Source organism: Schistocerca nitens, chromosome 1, assembly GCF_023898315.1.
Source record: "Schistocerca nitens isolate TAMUIC-IGC-003100 chromosome 1, iqSchNite1.1, whole genome shotgun sequence".
Lineage (NCBI taxonomy): Eukaryota > Metazoa > Arthropoda > Insecta > Orthoptera > Acrididae > Schistocerca > Schistocerca nitens.
This window is the reverse complement of record NC_064614.1, coordinates 157,108,758-157,130,608: the sequence shown is the minus strand read 5'-3', so window position 1 is coordinate 157,130,608 and position 21,851 is coordinate 157,108,758. Positions and strand designations below refer to the sequence as shown.

The window sequence follows — 21,851 nt, the reverse complement described above, 5'->3', positions numbered from 1 at the left end:
GAAGTGTTTCGTACAGACTTATTGTACACGAAAGGACAACTGGAATTCACCGTATTAGTGAGGCGATTCAGAAACCTCTTCCTTTTGAGCATCTTTTGCCACCGTCCAATCTGTTGTGAATACGGACTGCACGAAGTACATGTTGATTGTAATGACGACGACTCCGTAAGGAAACGAGTCTGGTGAACTACTGAGCAGAGAAGAACACGGAGACGTTGAAGCTGGCTGGGAAGTTCTTCCACGATTGCGTAACTGCAACAGTGCACAAGTCGTCAGACCTGTTAACGTAGTAGGCTGCAAGATTCACTGACCAGTTCACAGCGCAAGGGACTAGGCTTCCAGTTATTACATCGACTCCATCGTGCAGTATGTGCGGTAGCATGTAGCTACACGGCTTTCTCCCGATATCAGCCATTTCATGCGGTTTCCACAATTCATCCAGATCGTTACACCCTTAATTACTAATGTTCTGTCTCTGTCTCGAGTTTTTGCCACAAAAGCATTTTCTAGAACTACGTGATCCAAGATGACCCCAGGAATTTAACATAAAGCTATCACGCAATATACGAATGAGTAGTTTGGATTACTACACTGCTGGTCATTAAAGCTGCGAGACTATAAATGATACAACGTAACGAAATTTTGCTTATGCTGCATATACAGGGTTGTCCACTGATCGTGACCGGGCCAAATATCTCACGAGATAAGCATGAAACGAAAAAACTACAAAGTACGAAACTTGTCTACCTTGAAGGGGGAAACCAGATGGCGCTATGGTTGGCCCGCTAGATGGCGCTGCCATAGGTCAAACGGATATCAGCTGCGTTTTTTTAAAGTAGGAACCCCCATTTTTATTACATATTCGTGTAGTACGTAAAGAAATATGAATGTTTTAGTTGGGCCACTTTTTTCGCTCTGTGATGGATGGCGCTGTAATAGTCACAAACATATGGTTCACAATTTGGTGGTGGTGGTGGTGGTGGTGGTGGTGGTGGTGGTTAGTGTTTAACGTCCCGTCGACAACGAGGTCATTAGAGACGGAGCGCAAGCTCGGGTTAGGGAAGGATTGGGAAGGAAATCGGCCGTGCCCTTTCAAAGGAACCATCCCGGCATTTGCCTGAAACGATTTAGGGAAATCACGGAAAACCTAAATCAGGATGGCCGGAGACGGGATTGAACCGTCGTCCTCCCGAATCCGAGTCCAGTGTGCTAACACGAACAGTTGGTAACAGATAGGTTTTTTAAATTAAAATACAGAACGTAGGTACGTTTGAACATTTTATTTCGGTTGTTCCAGTGTGATACATGTACCTTTGTGAACTTATCATTTCTGAGAACGCATGCTGTTACAGCTTGATTACCTGTAAATACCACATTAATGCAACAACTGCTCAAAATGATGTCCGTTAACCTCAATGCATTTGGCAATACGTGTAACGACTTTCCTCTCAACAACGAGTAGTTCTCCTTCCGTAAAGTTCGCACGTGTATTTACAATGCGCTGACGCATGTTGTCAGGCGTTGTCGGTGGATCGCTATAGCAAATATCCTTCAACTTCCCCCACAGAAGGAAATCCGGGGACGTCAGATCCGGTGAACGTGCGGACCATGGTATGGTGCTTCGACGACCAATCTACCCGTCATGAAATATGCAATTCAATACCGCTTCAACCGCACGCGAGCTGTGTGCCGGACATCCATCATGTTGGAAGTACGTCGCCATTCTGTCATGCAGTGAAACATCTTGTAGTAACATCGGTAAATCAGCATACATTGCACCATTTAGATTGCCGTCGATAAAATGGGGGCCAATTATCCTTCCTCCCATAATGCCGCACCATACATTAACCCGCCAAGGTCGCCGATGTTCCACTTGTCGCAGCCATCGTGGATTTTCCGTTGCCCAATAGTGCATATTATGCCGATTTACGTTACAGCATATTGGGCATGTACTGCACACAACCATAACGTCCACTAAAACGAGTTGGGTTGGGATATTTGGGGGAAGAGACCAAACAGCGAGGTTCAAAAATGGTTCAAATGGCTCTGAGCACTATGGGACTTAACATCTGTGGTCATCAGTCCCCTAGAACTTAGAACTACTTAAACCTAACTAACCTAAGGACATCACACACATCCATGCCCGAGGCAGGATTCGAACCTGCGACCGTAGCAGTCGCGCGGTAACAGCGAGGTCATCGGTCTCATCGGATTAGGGAGGGACGGGGAAGGAAGTCGGCCGTGCCCTTTCGAAGGAACCATCCCGGCATTTGCCTGGAGCGATTTAGGGGAATCCCGGAAAACCTAAATCACGATGGCCGGACGCGGGATTGAACCGTCGCCCTCCCGAATGCGAGTCCAGTGTGCTAACCTCGCTCGGTCTCCACGAAAACGAATAAGCATTTGGTCTGTGGTTGTGAACTCCCCTTGGCTGTAGTTACTTCTGCAGTTTTTCAGAAATGAACGGTGGAGATTGCGGGTGGCAGTAATTTTGTCAACTGCAAGTCGCTCTTTTCTCGTTAAAGTATCATCATATCTCAGTGACCGGAGCAAGAACAGAAAGCGCTTGTAGCTAAATGCTACCCTGAGAATAATCATTCCTGTGCCATTTGATGCCCACCGCTGTAATACGTTTGTGCGTCCTCCTTTATGTACAGCTATGACAATCATTGCTCCTAAGTGACCCATTATTTCAGAAGCAGAAGTATTTCTACAGTCTCTGCCCTCGCGTAATTCACAGATTATCTCTTGTTCTTTGTATTTGGTGTTCGCAACAATACAATCAGTTATCTCAGAATAAAAAAAAAAAAAGAGAAAACTTTCAATTTTAGTTTTAGTTTGTGTAGCGTTGTGTTTCGGGCCAGAGTATTTCTGCAGTCTCTGTCTCCAGCGTAATTCATAGATGATGACTTGTTATTTATCTATTGGTGTTCCCAACGGCACAGTCAGTTACCTCAGGAAAAAAAAATGAGAAAACTTTCAAAAATGTTCAAATGTGTGTGAAATCTTATGGGACTTAACTGCTAAGGTCATCAGTCCCTAAGATTACACACAACTTAATTAACCTAAATTATCCTAAGGAGAAACACACACACCCATGCCCGAGGGAGCATTCGAACCTCCGCCGGGATCAACCACACAGAGAAAACTTTCAGTTCCTGCATCATTGCGTTTCGGGCCATATAAGACCTTGGTTACATTCTTACATTTTATTTTACCAGACACCACTAAAGAATTATTTATTTGTAAAGTTTCCTGGTCCTTACCGATATAAAAATGACACTCATCACTTGGTAATTCATTCACTCCATTCCCGACATCGTACGATTTTTCAGATTCACTGGAATAATCTGCAGCCTCAATTATTTCTGCTTCATCATCACTGTCAGAGAAATTAGCATAATCCTTTTCGTTAGATAATTCCATAAGAAGGCGCTCAAATTCGTATGGCTCAATGCTTTTCTTTGTGAGAAACGTCAAGACAATAGGGAAAGTATAATACTAATGTTCAGTAACTAAATAATTATTCACTCAAAGTGTTTCTGTAAAATACAGCTTCTGATCTTGGAAACATTCAGCAGAGATTACTCGGCATTTACTTATATCAGCGGGCGCGTGCGGTACGCAGTGCCACCCCAGAGTAGTTTTCCACTTCACAGATCAACCACGCCTGTTAGGAATGGTCTTATAATGCGACGCTAGTGAGACTTGTAGCCTGACAATGTCATCGAAGCATGTCTAGGATCATTATTGTGTGCTTGGCACGCTAATGTAATTACGGGAAGAAAACTGAATTGGAGGTACAGTGCGCCCGCCGCAGGGTTAATCAAATTACACTCCTGGAAATTGAAATAAGAACACCGTGAATTCATTGTCCCAGGAAGGGGAAACTTTATTGACACATTCCTGGGGTCAGATACATCACATGATCACACTGACAGAACCACAGGCACATAGACACAGGCAACAGAGCATGCACAATGTCGGCACTAGTACAGTGTATATCCACCTTTCGCAGCAATGCAGGCTGCTATTCTCCCATGGAGACGATCGTAGAGATGCTGGATGTAGTCCTGTGGAACGGCTTGCCATGCCATTTCCACCTGGCGCCTCAGTTGGACCAGCGTTCGTGCTGGACGTGCAGACCGCGTGAGACGACGCTTCATCCAGTCCCAAACATGCTCAATGGGGGACAGATCCGGAGATCTTGCTGGCCAGGGTAGTTGACTTACACCTTCTAGAGCACGTTGGGTGGCACGGGATACATGCGGACGTGCATTGTCCTGTTGGAACAGCAAGTTCCCTTGCCGGTCTAGGAATGGTAGAACGATGGGTTCGATGACGGTCTGGATGTACCGTGCACTATTCAGTGTCCCCTCGACGATCACCAGTGGTGTACGGCCAGTGTAGGAGATCGCTCCCCACACCATGATGCCGGGTGTTGGCCCTGTGTGCCTCGGTCGTATGCAGTCCTGATTGTGGCGCTCACCTGCACGGCGCCAAACACGCATACGACCATCATTGGCACCAAGGCAGAAGCGACTCTCATCGCTGAAGACGACACGTCTCCATTCGTCCCTCCATTCACGCCTGTCGCGACACCACTGGAGGCGGGCTGCACGATGTTGGGGCGTGAGCGGAAGACGGCCTAACGGTGTGCGGGACCGTAGCCCAGCTTCATGGAGACGGTTGCGAATGGTCCTCGCCGATACCCCAGGAGCAACAGTGTCCCTAATTTGCTGGGAAGTGGCGGTGCGGTCCCCTACGGCACTGCGTAGGATCCTACGGTCTTGGCGTGCATCCGTGCGTCGCTGCGGTCCGGTCCCAGGTCGACGGGCACGTGCACCTTCCGCCGACCACTGGCGACAACATCGATGTACTGTGGAGACCTCACGCCCCACGTGTTGAGCAATTCGGCGGTACGTCCACCCGGCCTCCCGCATGCCCACTATACGCCCTCGCTTAAAGTCCGTCAACTGCACATACGGTTCACGTCCACGCTGTCGCGGCATGCTACCAGTGTTAAAGACTGCGATGGAGCTCCGTATGCCACGGCAAACTGGCTGACACTGACGGCGGCGGTGCACAAATGCTGCGCAGCTAGCGCCATCCGACGGCCAACACCGCGGTTCCTGGTGTGTCCGCTGTGCCGTGCGTGTGATCATTGCTTGTACAGCCCTCTCGCAGTGTCCGGAGCAAGTATGGTGGGTCTGACACACCGGTGTCAATGTGTTCTTTTTTCCATTTCCAGGAGTGTAAATTCCCAAAAAGCAACATCCTCAGGCGTACGTCTTCCTGTTCTGCTGGTTACTTCCAGACTGCCCATCAGAGTGACCAACACCCAACTCCCTCACTTACTTCTCACTGCATGCTATTGGCACGACAATGCTACTGACAACAAAAGATGACATTGCTTGTACTTAGAACCTTTGAGAAGAGTTAATGATGAGCTGCAGAGAGTACCGTCTTTCATGCAGACATTCAATTGACAGAAGCTGTCAGAGTATTTTAAGGAGGCTTTCCCTGCCTTAAAGTTAGCCCGCATACATCTAACATAATGAGCCTCACCACCAGGGCTTGAAAAGACCGAGCTACTTGTCAAAGATGCGGTCCTGTTCCCACTAACCAGGTATTCAATGCTCAGCCCCTGCCATGTGTGTCAATTGCCACCAGTTAGCAGAAAAAAATGTTTTGTAGTCACAGAAGAAACGAAAATCCAAGACTTAAAGCCTATACAATGCATCTCCTATACTAACGCGAAGAAGTTGTTAAAGGCCTCACAGTGTAATGGAACAACTGTAGTTGACACTGAAAGATGACGATGTTAAATTTTTTTCATAAATGTTTTCGATATTTGGTGGTCGATCGAGAAATTCCTATACGTACCTGCAAGTAAGTGGGAGGCAGATATGTTTGAAACTTCAAAATAACAAGTTTATGAATATGTATTAGTTAATTTGGACTATTAAAGACTTATGTTTGAAAAATATCCAGTGGACCGATATGGAGTATGACACATCGAATAAAAATAGAGCTCACATCACTTTCATTGAATACTAAAAAACAAGCTGGCGATTGGTGGCTTCCCAGAAACCCGTGACCAGATTTTCTCAGTGGGTACCAGTCGAAAATCCTCAGTGTCTAGGAAGGTCAGGACAACACGGGCAGCAGGCTTCCGTGCATTTTCATGGTGAAAGGTGACGTCACGTATACCACGAAGAGAGAAATTGTTCTTTACCTTTCCTATTCGTCCAGGATGTTTTCAACCCTCCCCTACACATTGTAACGGACCGCCTATGGAGCACTTTAAAATTTATTTTATTTCGTGAGTAGCATTGTTTGGTTATTTGGACTTTTGTACAGACTAAAATTACTGCTGAGAGGCCAACGGTCCACCGTTAGGGGGATTTTATGTATGTAGATTTTGCAGAGGTCTGTCATTTGCTCGAGTCTCTCTGTTCGCGATGCGGGCGGTGGACCTGTAGTAGCTGGCTGTGCTCTACGACAGCTATGAGATAATATGACGACAGCCAAGGAGCGCCCGAAGAAAAGAAATACGTTACAGTACCGTTATAATATGTCAGCCCTGTACTGAACTGTTTAACAGACATCTATCTGCGACAGACCAGATTTATTTCATGTGTTAATGGAATGGAATTAATGTTCATTAAGGACAGACAGGGACTTGTACTATCTGATAGAACTGACATTTATTTCTACATAAAACACGCCTGTATAAGATAGGTCACAAGCGTGGAAGGTTTAACGGTTACTGTAAAGAGCGGCATGGAATGGTCTCAATCTCTAACATCAAAGAGTAACTATAATGACAAATAATAGGAGTAGCATTCATTTCACGCTAGGTGAGGAGAGCTCTACGTCATAGTGACGTAGGCACGCGTCATCATGAGTTTCACGAGTTGTCCCATCGACTGTTGTGTGCATTCTGTATACATCGACTGTTGTGTGCGTCTTGAATGTGCATTGTTCATTGTTCTTAGTTGATTTACAACATGAAGGAAAAATTAAATTGAACTAGAGGGTTTAATATTTCCAGCAACATTAGGAATTATCTTCGGAACTTCATTTTCTCAGTTTAACGTTTCCGCCCACATGAATTATATACAATTCATTGGCTTTTATAAAAATACGAAACACTTTCATTTCTTCCTATTTCACGTTTTTATCCACATGATTTATGCACGATTAATCGGACTAAAAAATGCCTAGACACTTTCGTTATGGTTATGATTTCTCCCTTCAGATATTCGTTATGTTCATGAAACACACAATAACATCCCACATTCTTTGGACTGCAGCTTAATAGTTAATTATTTCACGTTTCTATCCACAGGATTTAGACACGATACATCGGATTTTCAAAAAAAAATGTGGGGTAGCATTAATCTCACACTTTGAAGGATTGATTACTATGCCTTGTATGTGTAAATGATTAAGTATCTGGGCCAGATGATGTAAACGTTCTTCTTCCGTCGCAGACATCATCAAAATGTAATCTATGTAAACATAACAGAAGTCTAAGTCCCTAGCGATCTCATCCATAAAACTTTGAAGCGTCTGTGCTGCGTTGCACAGACCAAAAGGCATCCTAGCAAACCAAACTCGAACAGACCGAAAGGTGTTGTCACTGCTGTCTAGGAGATATCTTCTACGGCAAAGGGGATCTGATAACACGCCCGGACTAGATCAGTAGTGGAAAATATAGCCTTATCTCTAACGTTGTCAGAAAAGTTTTCCATGTGTGGCATCTGCTACCGATCCGGGATGGTCCTCGCATTGAGCTGCCGGTAATCACCACATAGACGCCATCCGTTCTTCTTCTTAGAAACCACATGGATTGGGGCTGCCTAGCTGCTACTCGAAACTCTGCAAATGCCAATTGGTAGCATGCTGTGGAATTCCTGCTTCACCACTCGCAACATCTCTGGCGTCAAACGTCTAGGCCTATAGTGAGACTGTGGGCCTGACGTGGTCGAAACACTATACACTCTCATTTGCGGGAACAGAATGAGATGCAACAGACTCAAGTGGCGCAATATTTGTATGGAATGCGAAACAGTACATCGTGCTTGAGTTATAGTAATTTGTGACATGTGATTAGTAGTTTGAACTTTTTGGAGTGTGTTTATCAACGTGTTTAATGGATTTGAAGTTAAGTACTTAGCAGTGTCGTTTTATTTTGAGTGTGAGAAACACTGCGAAGAGCTGTTGGTCGCTTATTCCTTGAAGAAAAAAGAAGAAGAAAAAAAAGATAATATGTGGCACTGAAGTTTCAATTTTAGCACTCATGCGTAGACTCTATATCTCTGCTCTAACGCCACGCAGTCAAATACTAGAAAACTTCAAGGCTTGTTAGCTATTGAAAATAGCGACTATCAGGCGCCGGTCGCTGTGACCAGCGGCTCTAGGCGCTTCAGTCCGGAACCGCGCTGCTGCTGCGGTTGCAGGTTCGAATCCTGCCTCGGGCATGGATGTGTGATATGTCCTTAGGTTAGTTACGTTTGAGTAGTTCTAATTCTAGGGGACTGATGACCTCAGATGTTAAGTCCCATAGTGCTTAGACCAATTTGAACCTTTTTTTATTATCAGGTGATTTAATTTAGGCCTCTTTCGTCTGTTACGACCTGGCTCGATGACAAGAATTTAGTGCAAGCAGGTTCGAGCAAGCCAACTAGATCGATCATCAAGAATAAATGATGGTCTCCCGATAGCAAATTAGCCACAACATCCTCTAAACTACTGTTTCTAACTTATTTTCTTGCTATTTTCAAAGAGCCCACAAGGCTCTTAATAAATTATTCGCAGATTATCTTTAATTTTCTAAATTAAGATAGTTTTGAACTGTAAACCAGTTTGCAACTTCTTAACTTTTCACTTCAGTGTTTTTTTTCGTTAAAATTCTGAAAATTCTATATGAATTACTGGCTATGTTTCTTGTAATTTCTGTAAGATGGAAGTTTTCGTAATGGATCATCACTCTTCAGCGGAGTGTGCACTGTAATCAAACTACATGGCAGGTTAAAACAGGGAGTCAAAGAATGTTGTTATGACATCGTACCGGGAACGATTAAGGTATTTCAAGGGCAACTAGAGAAGCTCGAATATGTTGTTAACGAACTGGACTGGTTATCTTTGACAAAGTGTGTGAAGTCCAGGGTGATTACCCTGCCACCATTGTCAGAGTAGTGTCGCCTAATGAGGCGCAGTCGATGGACACGTAACTCACTGTCGTTGGCGAGGTCGCCGAATAACGTTTGTACACGGACTAATCAGTTTTAGTGTTAACTGAGGAAGAAATTCTCGCTGCCGGTATTCGGACACGAAGTGAAAGAAAGACGGTATAAAGTTCCCGATTGCCAAATCTCACACCAATGTCCGTGATAAAATTCCAAACCTCTCCGCACTGTCTTTTGGAGCGGGACGGTGTCACACTACTGATGATGAGGTCCATCGATTTGGGGGCGTTGAGCCCGGCGGTCCCATTGGTGGGATTCGAGAAGAGTGGTTGTGCGCCAGCACCCAGTTTCACCTCTTCTTTCTCTACACTTCATTCCTAGCAGCACAAGGTTCCAGAGATTTGGCAGAGGTCTGAAGAATGCTGTTATTATGAAGTAGGATTACACATACCTCTAGGACTCAAAACCCCAGAGGCCAATCAGTGCGCTCGCCAAGGTTCAGGAGAGGCTTCTATGCGATCACTTATGTAGAAAATTTCGAGACCAGCACACGAGTCATTCTCGGTTTCGGACAGCTGATAATCTTAACAGTATTGTGTCATAAATAGACCCTAACTTATTTCATCCATGTAAGACTGTTTATTTTTAAATCTGATACTCTTCTGCATCCATAATCTGCAAGACATGTGAAGTACTGCACCACTTTGTAGGCTGTAATTAATTTGTTTTCGATAAAAGGCTATTTACAATTTGTACAAGAACAGATGACAATTATAAGAACCGAGGGGCATGAAAGGGAAGCAGCGGTTGGGAAGGGAGTGAGACAGGGTTTTAGCCTGTCCCCGATGTTATTCAATTAGTATACTCAGCAATCAGAAAAGGAAACAAAGGAAAAATTTGGAGTAGGAATTAAAATCCATGGAGAAGAAATAAAAACTTTGAGGTTTGCCGATGACATTGTAATTCTGTCAGAGACAGCAAAGGACTTGGAAGAGCAGTTGAACGGAATGGACAGTGTCTTGAAAGGCGGATATAAGATGAACATCAACTAAAGCGAGACAAGGATAATGGAATATAGTCTAATTAAATCAGATAATGCTAAGGGAATTATATTAGGAAATGAGACACTTAAAGTAATAGATGAGTTCTGCTATTTGGGGAGCAAAATAACTAATGATTGTCGAAGTAGAGAGGATATAAAATGTAGACGAGCAATTCCAAGAAAAGCGTTTCTGAAAAAGAGAAATATGTTAGCGTCGAGTATAGATTTAAGTGTCAGGAAGTCTTTTCTAAAAGTATTTGTATGGAGTGTAGCCATGTATGGATCTGAGGATCTGAAACAAGGACGATAAATAGTTTAAGCAAGAAGAGAATAGAAGCTTTCGAAATGTGGTGCTACAGAAGAATGCTGAAGATTAGATGGATAGATCACGTAACTAATGAGGAGATACTGAATAGAATCGGGGAGAAGAGGAGTTTGTGGCACAACTTGACTACAAGAAGGGATAGGTTAGCAGGACACGTTCTGCGGCATCAAGGGATCACCAGTTTAGTGACGAGGGAAGCGTGGAGGGTACAAATCGCAGAGGGAGACCAAGAGATGAATACAGTAAGCAGATTCAGAAGGATGTAGGCTGCAGTAGTTACGCGGAGATGAAGAAGCCTGCATAGGATAGAGCAGCATGGACAGCTGCATCAAACCAGTCTCTGGACTAAAGACCACAACAACAACAACAACAATATGATAGAGGATTTACACTCATCAACAGTTTACACTAGTTTACGGGGTATTCTTTGCTTGCTGCGGCAAGACATCTGCCTTACGTTTAATACTGCTATAAAATAGTTACGTGATACTTGTTATTGATGACATATCACTGATATTACATTATACACAATAAAAACCTTGGTCACAAGTTGTTCCAGTTTTCTGCGGACTGCTGACCGTTATCATGTACCCTCGTTATACAACTGTATGCATACAAAAAAAGAAAGGACGAGACTGAACAACACGGTTAGGCTGTGGTTTGTCAGCTAAATAGCATTATATGCCAGCGGAAGGATAGAGTTAACGCGTAGGAACATTCTAGATTTATGCGGGAATCACAAGATATAGCGAAAAAGCTGACGCTAAGGGTATTTCCTACTTCGTCGAGTACAGGGAGTGAAAAATCTGTAACTTGGGCAGAAACCAGACTTTAGGTGCTCAGTTGTGAGGGGAATGAGACAGGGTTGTAGCCTGTCTTTCACGTGATTCAGGAAACCAAGGAGAAAGCTCGAAAATGAATTTAAGTTCAGACAGAATAAATAAAAACTTTTATTTTTTCCGATGGTACTGTAATTCTGTCAGAACTAAGTACGTAAAATATGTGTCGAATGGAATAGAAGAAAGCTTGAGAAAAAAGTTAAAAGGTGACCATCAAGAAAAAAAATAACGCTAGTAAAGGAGTGTGGTACATATAAGTCAGACGATGCAGGGGGAATTAGGAAGTGAGCGCTAAAAGTACTAGGCGAGTTTTGTACGTGGACAGCAAAATAACTGACGGAGGCAGAATGAAAGAAGATGTAATTTGTTGACTTTGAACATAAATTTAAATGTTAGTAGCCGTTTTCGAAAGTAGTTGTCTGGAGTGTAGCGTTATGTCGAAGTGAAACATGGACTATACACACCACATACGACAAGGGAATACAAGTTTTCGAAATGTGCTACTGAAAAATGTTGAAGTCTAGGTGGGTGGATCGGGTGACTATTGAAGAGGAAGAATCGAATCGGGGAGAAATGAGTTTTGTGTCAAACATCAACTAAAATAAAGTCTATGTTGACAGAGCACATGTTTTGGGGCCAAGAAATAAATAATTCGGTGTTGGAGAGAAGTGTGGGGCGTGAAAATTGTGGAGGGAAGCCACAGCTTCAACGCTGTAAGGAGCTTGAAATGGATGTAGGTTGCTTTACTTATACAGAGATGAGGTAACTTCTGCACGATTGGTTTGTGTCGAGACCTGCATCAAGCTAGTCTTAGGAATGAACGCTACAACAACAACACAACCAAGATGCTTTTGTTAATCTTTGGTTGCCTGCAATGTAAAGACCATTGATAAATCTCCAGGTAGTCGAGGACCAATATTGAAGTCTCCAAATAGTGTTGGGGCTGCGTGGCAGAATTGAATTTGGAGACAATCAGGTTACAAAACGAACTACTAAGTTACACCAACAAGATTCTGTATGCACACCTACATCCTGAGATACCTGCGTTGAACCCTTCCTCGAATTGTTGGATGGGGAAAGAGAAAAGTAATGACGTACTCGTAGGCGCGTATGCAGATGACCTGATGGAGGCGATGTCAGGAAACATCAGAGCTGCACCAAAGAACTGAGAAATGGAGGTCCTTCATTGAACTTAGTGCTTTCAAGAAAACTGTATGTACGATCTTGAAATGAAATCTTTTTCCCAAATCGCAGACCTGCTATAGTCTTGAGATACGCTGATAAGTAGTCAGTTGACCTGCCGATATTTAGGAGTTTATCTTATTTTGACTATCGTATCACTTCAGTAGCAACGAAAACAAGTAGTGTAATGTACAGGTGACGCCGAAAATTCACCTTTATCAACAAAATGACGCAGACGACGATGAGCAGCTACTACAATACTATCTTCAGTAACACACAAATTTCGCGGCATGCGTTTAAGGGCACATCAGATTTGCAATGCACAAATCGTGAAATTTTGCGCAAGAAGAGGTTTGCGTGTAGCGGTACGTCTCTTTCTCAACACGTGTGCATGCGTGATTCCATTCACCCCTGGGTAGAAGCGCTTACTCTATCCCAATATTCGAAACATTCGCTTTGCTATCAGCTATAGCTGCCATCGTACCCGGTATTTGTTTGAGACAAAGACAAAATTTTAGACATAAGAGAATCTACTGGGAGGGAGCAAATATTTTGCATATGGCACTTGCGAGTGTGGTGGAAGAAAAAAAGGATGGTTAGCAACAATCTGGTTTGAAATTTTAGTCGCGATTTTGAAGTAACACTTCATCCTGTTGGATCACTGATAGTGAAGGAAACTACACACCACAGAGAGGCTATACCAAGGGTGACAAGATTTGCTCTGACACTACAGATTCTTTCTACCAAAGACAATGACAGTGTTGATGTTCCATTTCAAGGGATCTACTGCATCGATATCTAATATCATCCCAGAAGATTGCCAAACTCTGATAAAATCCTCGGAAAATTACATTAAGATGCATTGGACACCACTGAACGCTTCTTTCTCTGGCAAACACAACATTCGGTTGATGCTTATCGTTTATAATTAATTAGATTATCTGAGCTTCTTATTTGGACACTTTCAGCTACCGATCTCTAGAGAAGTGTGGCTGGATGTCGAGCGAGATTTTGAACTGGCATGAAATTTCCACTGTTTGTGGGCTTCAGACGACAAATATGTAGCCTTGCAGTACCCATACAAGCCATTTCAATTACAAGCGTGATTTCACTGTTCTTTTATTTTCTCGCGTCGGTGAAAACAGTATATGTATTGAAGTAACTTTTAAAGGAGCCAGGACGGCTTCGGCACATCAAGAGCCTTAAAATTACTCTTCAGCATATATTAGTTGGAAGCACGAAGACTTTTTTATTTTGTCGTGGCTTAACTTTATTGTTTCCAGGTTACATTTACTTTTGAGGAACTGTAGACAGTCATTTGGTTTTATTCTGTCTTTATAATCTGCGGAACTGATTAGCCACAAACAAGGGAAAACATGACAGCCGCCTTAAATTCTACGTGTTTTTCGTCAGAATACCCGGCCATAGTTTAAATGCAAAGGTAAACTTGAATACGCGCAAGAAACTAAATCTTTATCAGTAAGAGATAGTAAAACGAAGCAGTAAACGAACAGAACCGCGGACGGGCGTATGACTATTCCGCGCGTCTCCTCGACTGGAGTGGGAAGGCTTCGGGAACTGCGCAAATGGCGCATGTGTACAAATAAACGGCATGCGTGACTATGCACCGCTGCATGCGTCCCTTGCCTATTTGTACAGCGGACGCATTTACCTTGTGCATATGCTAAGTTGTACATGCGTAAACGCACAGCCGGCCGGGGTGACCGAGCGGTTCTAGGCGCTACAGTCTGGAACCGCGCGACCGCTACGGTCGTAGGTTCGAATACTGCCTCGGGCATGGATGTGTGTGATGTCCTTAGGTTAGTTAGGTTTAACTATTTAAGTAGTTCTAAGTTCTAAGGGACTGATGACCTCAGAAGTTAAGTCCCACAGTGCTCAGAGCCATTTGAACCATTTGTAAACGACTCCATACGAGTTCACCCACTACTGGTCATCCTATGGATATATCCAGTGTACATCATTGTCTTATATCTATTCACCCATTATTATCTACGAAGGTGAGACCTGCAAAGAGCTGAAAGAATAGTTAGGTGTAAACAAAATCAAAGCACTTGCAAAGGCACTTAAACAAAACTGTATCTCTCCCAGTTGAGGCATGATTTACGAGGGTGAGTTAAATGAAAACCTTAAATTTTTTAAAAATATTATTTATTGTGCAGAAGTGGCACAAAGCTGTATCACTTTTCAACATAATCTCCCTCACGCTCAATTCAAGTCCTCCAGCGCTTACAAAGTGCATAAATTCCTTTGGAAAAAAATTCTTTTGGTAGTCCGCGCAAACACTCGTGCACCGCGTGGCGTACCTCTTCATCAGAACGGAACTTCTTTCCTCCCATTGGCCGGCCGCAGTGGCCGTGCGGTTAAAGGCTCTGCAGTCTGGAACCGCAAGACCGCTACGGTCGCAGGTTGGAATCCTGCCTCGGGCATGGATGTTTGTGATGTCCTTAGGTTAGTTAGGTTTAACTAGTTCTAAGTTCTAGGGGACTAATGACCTCAGCAGTTGAGTCCCATAGTGCTCAGAGCCATTTGAACCATTTGAACTTTCCTCCCATTGCGTCTTTGAGTGGTTCAAACAAATGGAAATCACTTGGGGCAAGGTGTGGTGGGATTGGTGGATGAGGAAGACACTCAAAATGCAGGTCTGTGATTGTTGCAACTGTTGTACGGGCAGTGTGGGGCCTTGCATTGTCATGTTGCAAAAGGACACCTGCTGACAGCAATCCACGTCGCTTTGATTTGATTGCAGACCGAAGATGATTTTTTAGGAGATCTGTGTATGATGCACTGGTGACAGTGGCCCCTCTAGGCATGTAATGCTCCAAAATGACGACTTGTTCGCCCCAAAAGAGAGTCAGCATAACCTTCCCTGCTGATGGTTCTGTTCGAAACTTCTTTGGCTTTGGTGATAAGGAATGGCGTCTTTCTTTGCTCGCTCTCTTCGTTTCTGGTTGGTGGAAGTGAACCCAGGTTTAGTCCCCAGTAACAATTCTTGCAATGAAGCCATCACCTTCTCGTTCAAAGCGCCGAAGAAGTTCTTCGCAAGCAGCAACACGTCGTTCTCCCATTTCTTGAGTCAGCTGCCGTGACACCCATCTTGCAGGCACTTTGTGAAACTGGAGCACATCATGCACAATGTGGTGTGCTGACCCATGACTAATATGTAAACATGCTGCAATGTCATTCAGTGTCACTCGGCGGTTTTCCTTCACTATGGCTTCAACTGCTGCAATGTACTGTGGAGTCACAACTCGTTGTGCCTGACCTGGACGAGGAGCATCTTCCACTAAAGTTACACCATTTGCGAACTTCCTGCTCCATTCGCAGACTTGCTGCTGTGACAAACATGCATCACCGTACTGAACCTTCATTCGTCGATGAATTTCAATAGGTTTCACACCTTCACTACGCAAAAACCGAACAACAGAACGCTGTTCTTCCCTGGTGCAAGTCGCAAGTGGGGCGGCTATCTTTATACTGATACCGCGACGGTATGTGTGCATCTTCACTATGCTGCCACCTACAGGCCGTTCTGCACGCTGTTTGTAGCACGCTTGCCAACTTACAGGATAACGGCGCGAAATTTCGATTTGTTATTACAAATTTAAGGTTTTCATTTGACTCACCCTCGTACTTTCTGAGTGGGCACGACCCTTCTCCACCACACCTACACCGAATGCTTTGACGATAGGAAAGACAGTGCGATTGCGGAGAGATTCGGATTCTGAAACATATCGATGTAGGAGGTACCAATCGTACAGAAATAAAATCCTTGTAAACTATCCTCCGGACAGATAGGTTATTGGCGCAGATCGATCACAGCACATCAACAACATTGCGGATTATCTCAAGACATGTGTTTGCTGAGTGGCTGGCTGCAGGGTCAAACACAAACGTAAATTATTGCGGTGAAGGTGAAAATGTGAGTCAGTTTGATCCTCAAAACACGCAGTATTCTAACTTGGTGGTGCGAGCCCTGATGATATAAGGCAATTCACTGTCCAGTCAGATTAATGTGACTACCTGTGAAAGGCCTGAATAAACACCTTTTGCAGCGCGAACCGCTGTGAGCCGTGCGGGAAGAGAATAGAGGGGCTCTGGAAGGTATGGACAGGGATCTGGAGCCGTGCGCCAGTGCTGTGGACAGCTGTGCTAGGTTTCTCAGTTGAGAATCCATGAGCCGGCCGCTGTGGCCGAGCGGTTGTAGGCGCTTCAGTCCGGAACCTCAAAACCGCTACAGTCACAGGTTCGAATCCTGCCTCGGGCATGGATGTGTGTGATGTCATTAGGTTAGTTAGGTTTAAGTAGTTTTTAAGTTCTAGGGGACAGATGACCTCAGATGTTAAGTTCCATAGTGCTCAGAGCCATTTGAACCATTTTGAGAATCCATGCCACGAACAGCCCGACCAAGGCGGTCCAACAGATTCTTGACTGGACTTAAAGCTGGGGAGTTTGGTGGCCAGGGAGTACGCTAAAACCCTGATGCAATTTGAACCACTCACGTACGCCGAAAGCTGTGTGACACGTTGCATTGTCCTGCTGGTAGATACCATCGTCCCAGCAAAAACAAACTGTAGAGGTGGACATGATCCCGATGGATAGACGCCTTCCAGAATGGCGAGATCACCTACGGAATGCCACGAAAACATTTCCCAGATCATAATCGTCCCTCTTCCGGCCTGGACCATTCCTACGATTGTTGCTTGGTGTTTGCTTTCGGACGTTTCAGGCTGTACACGTCAAAAGACACCTGTACGATGGAGCACAAAATGCAATTCATCTGAGAAGTCCACCTGTAGCCACTCAGCAGACATGCAAATTCCAGCCTTCGTCGCCGGTGAACAGCAGTCAGCATGAGTGCATGAACCAGACACCTGATGCGGATTCCCATACGCAGCAAAGTTGGCTGAACGGTCGTCGAGGAGACACTGCTGGCAGCCCCTTGGTTCATCTGGGCAGTCAGTTGCTCAACAGCTGCACGTCTATTAGCCCGTACACATCTTCGGATCTATCGTTCACCACTGTCATCTATGGCCTAGAGTTTCCTCGGCGCCGGTTTTGAATACCGCCATTTTGCCATGTAAGGTGCATAGTTTACAAACTTAGCTTTTTCTGAAATGCTTCCACCCTTGGCCCGAAAGCCGACGAACATGCCCTTTTGGACGTCTGACTAGGCGCTCTGTTTCCGCGTTACGACAATGACAGCACTGTTATCCGCGTCCCGCAGACACGCTTTATATACCCAACACTCTTACTGGCACCACCTGCCTCGTCTGAGTGATTATTGCACGTTGGCGTGGAACAGAGGCGGTGGTCACATTGATGTGACTGGACCGTGTGTGTGCGCATGACACTTCCCTTGAGCGAGCGCTAATAATTAGAGATTTTTTTCACTACAGAATAAAACCATTCCTACAGATGAAGAATAGTCTGATCACGAGGCGGCTATTGGAAATGTCTGGCATAATTGGGACTTATGCCACCACTGGCGCAACGAGGTTTCTGCGTAATGATGGGTCATCTTTTATAAGTGAACACGTGATGCATCAGCACTCTAGATAGAGATGTGGACGTCTCTCTGTTGTTGTTCCCATGTAGTGATTTGTGAAGATGGGGAAAAACATTCGAACAGTTATTAAATATTTCGTAAAGAGAGGCGTGAAAGCAAAGGAAATTCATTCATGCCGATTTTCAGAACACACCCAGGGGGAGGGGGCGAAGGGGGGGGGGGAATTGTGCTCCCTCATTTTCAACATTGCCAGGTGGGCAAACGAGTTTAAATTTAGTCTGCACATCTTAAACGATGATCCGCGTAGTGTTCTGCCAAGATGTGCCACTACTCCACAAATTATTGCGAAAGGGCATAAAATGGGCATGAAGGATCGCCGAATGCAGGTTCGAGAAATTGCTGAAGCTGTAGGGAAGTCATCTGAACGGGCATACCACATTTTAACAGTGGAATTGGATGTGAGAAACGTATCTGCTAGATGGGCGATGCCACTCTTAACGGAGGGTCAGAAACGCGTCAGAATGGAAATGTCCGAACTATGTTTGATATGTTTTCAGAGCAAAAAACAAAAAGATTATTTGCGCCGATCTGTGGCCATGGATGAAACATGAGTACACTACTATACCACAGAGACACTACAGTGGAAACATCTTGATTCACAACCACCACCACCATAGAAAGCAAAGGCAATACGGTCAGCCAGAAAGGTCATGGCCTTAGTTTTCTGTGATGTGAAAGGTATACTGTTGACAGATTATCTTCCACTGGTCAAACAATTACAGGACAATACTGCACTGACCTTCTGCATCAACTACAAAACCTCAAAAAAATGGTTCAAATGGCTCTGAGCACTATGGGACTCAACTGCTGTGGTCAGAAGTCCCCTAGAACTTAGAACTACTTAAACCTAACTAACCTAAAGACATCACACACATCCATGCCCGAGGCAGGATTCGAACCTGCGACCGTAGCGGTCGTGCGGTTCCAGACTGTAGCGCCTTTAACCGCTCGGCCACTCTGGCCGGCTACAAAACCTCCTGAGCTAACTACAATAAAAGGGTAAGGCCTGATTTGGCAATGGAGAAAATCATCATTCATCAAGACAATGCGCGCCCAGACAAGTGTCGTTGCCATGGAAGAAATACATGACCTAAAATATTGTTGCCACGCCCATCTTATTAGCCTTATTTGACTCCATCAGACGTCCAGCTCTTTCCCGAGCTGAAAATTTTCCTCAGGCACGGATATTTTCTTCGAATGAAGACCTGATACCCGAAGTTGACGGCGAATTTTGCAAGCCTGGAGGAATCAGATTTTCAAGATGAGATCAAGACATTAGAACACCACTGGACCAAGTGCATTAGTGTAGAGGGAGACTAAATCGCAAAGGAAAAATGTTTCACAGACAAGATCAGGCGTTTCTTGCTATTGCATTCCGATAACTTTTCAAACTACTCTCGTATTTTTCATCAAGCTAACAGAAGACAGCATGTTGCTCGTGCTGTCAAAAAAATGGTTCAAATGGCTCTGAGCACTATGGGACTTAACTTCTGAGGTCACCAGTCCCGTAGAACTTAGAACTACTTAAACCTAACTAACCTAAGGACACCACACACACCCATGCCCGAGGCAGGATTCGAACCTGCGACCGTAGCAGCAGCGCGGTTCCAGACTGAAGCGCCTAGAACCGCTCGGCCACAGCGGCCGGCCCCTTTCACTATCCCTAAACAGTGTTTGTACTTGCACAAACTGAAGTGAACATCGTAAGATTAGCAGGAAACCGCTGCTTCTGAATATACTGCTTTTTCCTCTTGTACTTATTTATCTATTACTGCTTACTTCACATTTATATGACGATGGCGATGGCGTCAAAGAACACCGGTTACCGGCAGTGCCAAAGCGTGAAAATCAACTCGTTAGATGCCATTGTTTTACACCTTACAAAAGACCTGTATAACACATACCTAACTAAAATATGAGTACACTGCTATTTCTCAAAGAATAATGCGCTGCGCATAAAAAGCATATCACTTTTTCGAAACCACGTAATTATCTCCCATTGCGACGTGTAAGTTTTAAATATTGATTAAAGGCGCCTACAGCTTTCCTCTGTAACGATGCAAAGGATAAGAGGTATCGGTTTGCACGCTCTTAGGAGCTTGAGCAGCCGCAAGGCACCACTCAGCTGAATGGATATCGAAGTCAGTGACAGATACATTTTTAACGTGCTCAACAAAGGTGCGTGGGTGACACTGAGCGTATTGCCAAACTGAGGAGGGGGGGGGGGGATGGTCTTAGAGAGGTCCTTCGCCGTTTTATTCACGCACATGTCAGTGCTGCATCCGCTGAGATCACATGATAGGAGGGCGCGAAATGGAAGGGTTGAAAAAGCATGAACACTCTTTGCTGCTTCGGATCACGTCAAAAATTCGTCGAATGGTCTTGATCTGTCTCTAGTGGTTCCACCCCCTTACACTAGAGAAAAATTTGCGATCTCAGTATACTCCAGACAGGTCAGATGATGTTTAGTGGAGTTGCAGCCCCATGATGTCCTTAGAGTAGGGATGAATCGTCTCGGGGTGGGGGTGGGGTGGGGGGTGGGGGGAGAGATAGAGGTCAGCAGTGTTGATCGTTGGCAAGAATGTCGTCCTGCTCCTCATCGCACTGTGAATTCTCGTTTTCGACCATGAAATGTGTATAGGGATCAACGTTCAGTGGGAAGGGGTGGTTTCACTTGTGTATTTGTCACCACTGTAGAGTCTTGTACCATAAGAAAGCAAGGGAGAGGATGTTGATATGGGTGGCCGGTAACCTCTGGTCGCTATGTGCTATCGTATCCTGCGAGTAAACTGGCAGACGCCAACTTGAATGTGAGTGAATCAGTGAAGCCCTCCAGTCAGCGGCGGCGGCCTAATACACGCTGTCGAGAGGGTGTTGGCGGCGTGTTGCTTGTCGGTGTGTCTCTAGCCCCTCTTATAATGGGCGCGTTTGATCCAACGTCTACTATCGATATTCGTGCTACCTCTTTGTCGACTGGTGTTCTGATGACAACTTATGCCAGCACATTCCTCTCCCTCGAAATGCCGCACTGTTGTTGTGTAGGGAAGATGAGAATGACAATGGGTGGGGGAGTGGGGGGAGGCAGGACACTGTACACAGAGATGAGCTGGGAGCTGTGACTGCGGAGGACAGCATACTCCCATACCTTGCCATCTGGCTTTCAAGGCAATAGGAATACCCTCCTGAAAACTGCTGCCAGGGCACACGTCCAGGCCTGAGGGTATGTCCTGGGGCGATGATGGGGACGGCAACGACGGGTCCACGTCCATCGTGTCAGTGAGCGGGTACAGTGGGGGCTATGTGGCATCATCCATCTGCTCCTCCTCGGGTACCACCATCGAGAGGCTGCGAAGGCCGTGCGGTCCTGTGAGGCCGTGAATCTGTGGGAAGAAAAGCATCAGAATTTGGTTCTGGTGGAGGCGCTGGAAACCATCAAGACCTGCAATCAAGTACATAAAAGCGCCAATGCGTTTCTGGATCACTCCTCTTTCCCAACGGTGACAGTTGACATAAACCCTGAAAAGAACGAGATCGCTCAGCGCAAAGCGATACTTAGGAACCATTGGCGGCGCTGGATGCTGTGGTAGGTGTAGCAGCTTCCGATGGTGGCGGCCATGCAGAAATAACGCTCGCCCTAACACTGCCAGTGACACTCAACGTACTTTGCAAGATGTACAGC

General features: G+C 45.1%; 1 protein-coding gene across 1 annotated transcript in view; it reads right to left on the bottom strand.

Moving 5' to 3' along the window:
• Window positions 1-54: 54 nt before the first annotated feature.
• Window positions 55-21,851, bottom strand: part of LOC126233170 (nascent polypeptide-associated complex subunit alpha, muscle-specific form-like) — an 85,769-nt gene continuing 63,972 nt past the window's right edge. Inside the window, exon 3 of the mRNA XM_049942850.1 lies at window positions 55-252. Within this exon, the coding sequence (XP_049798807.1) occupies window positions 55-252 (198 nt within the window). The remainder of the gene's footprint in view (window positions 253-21,851) is intronic.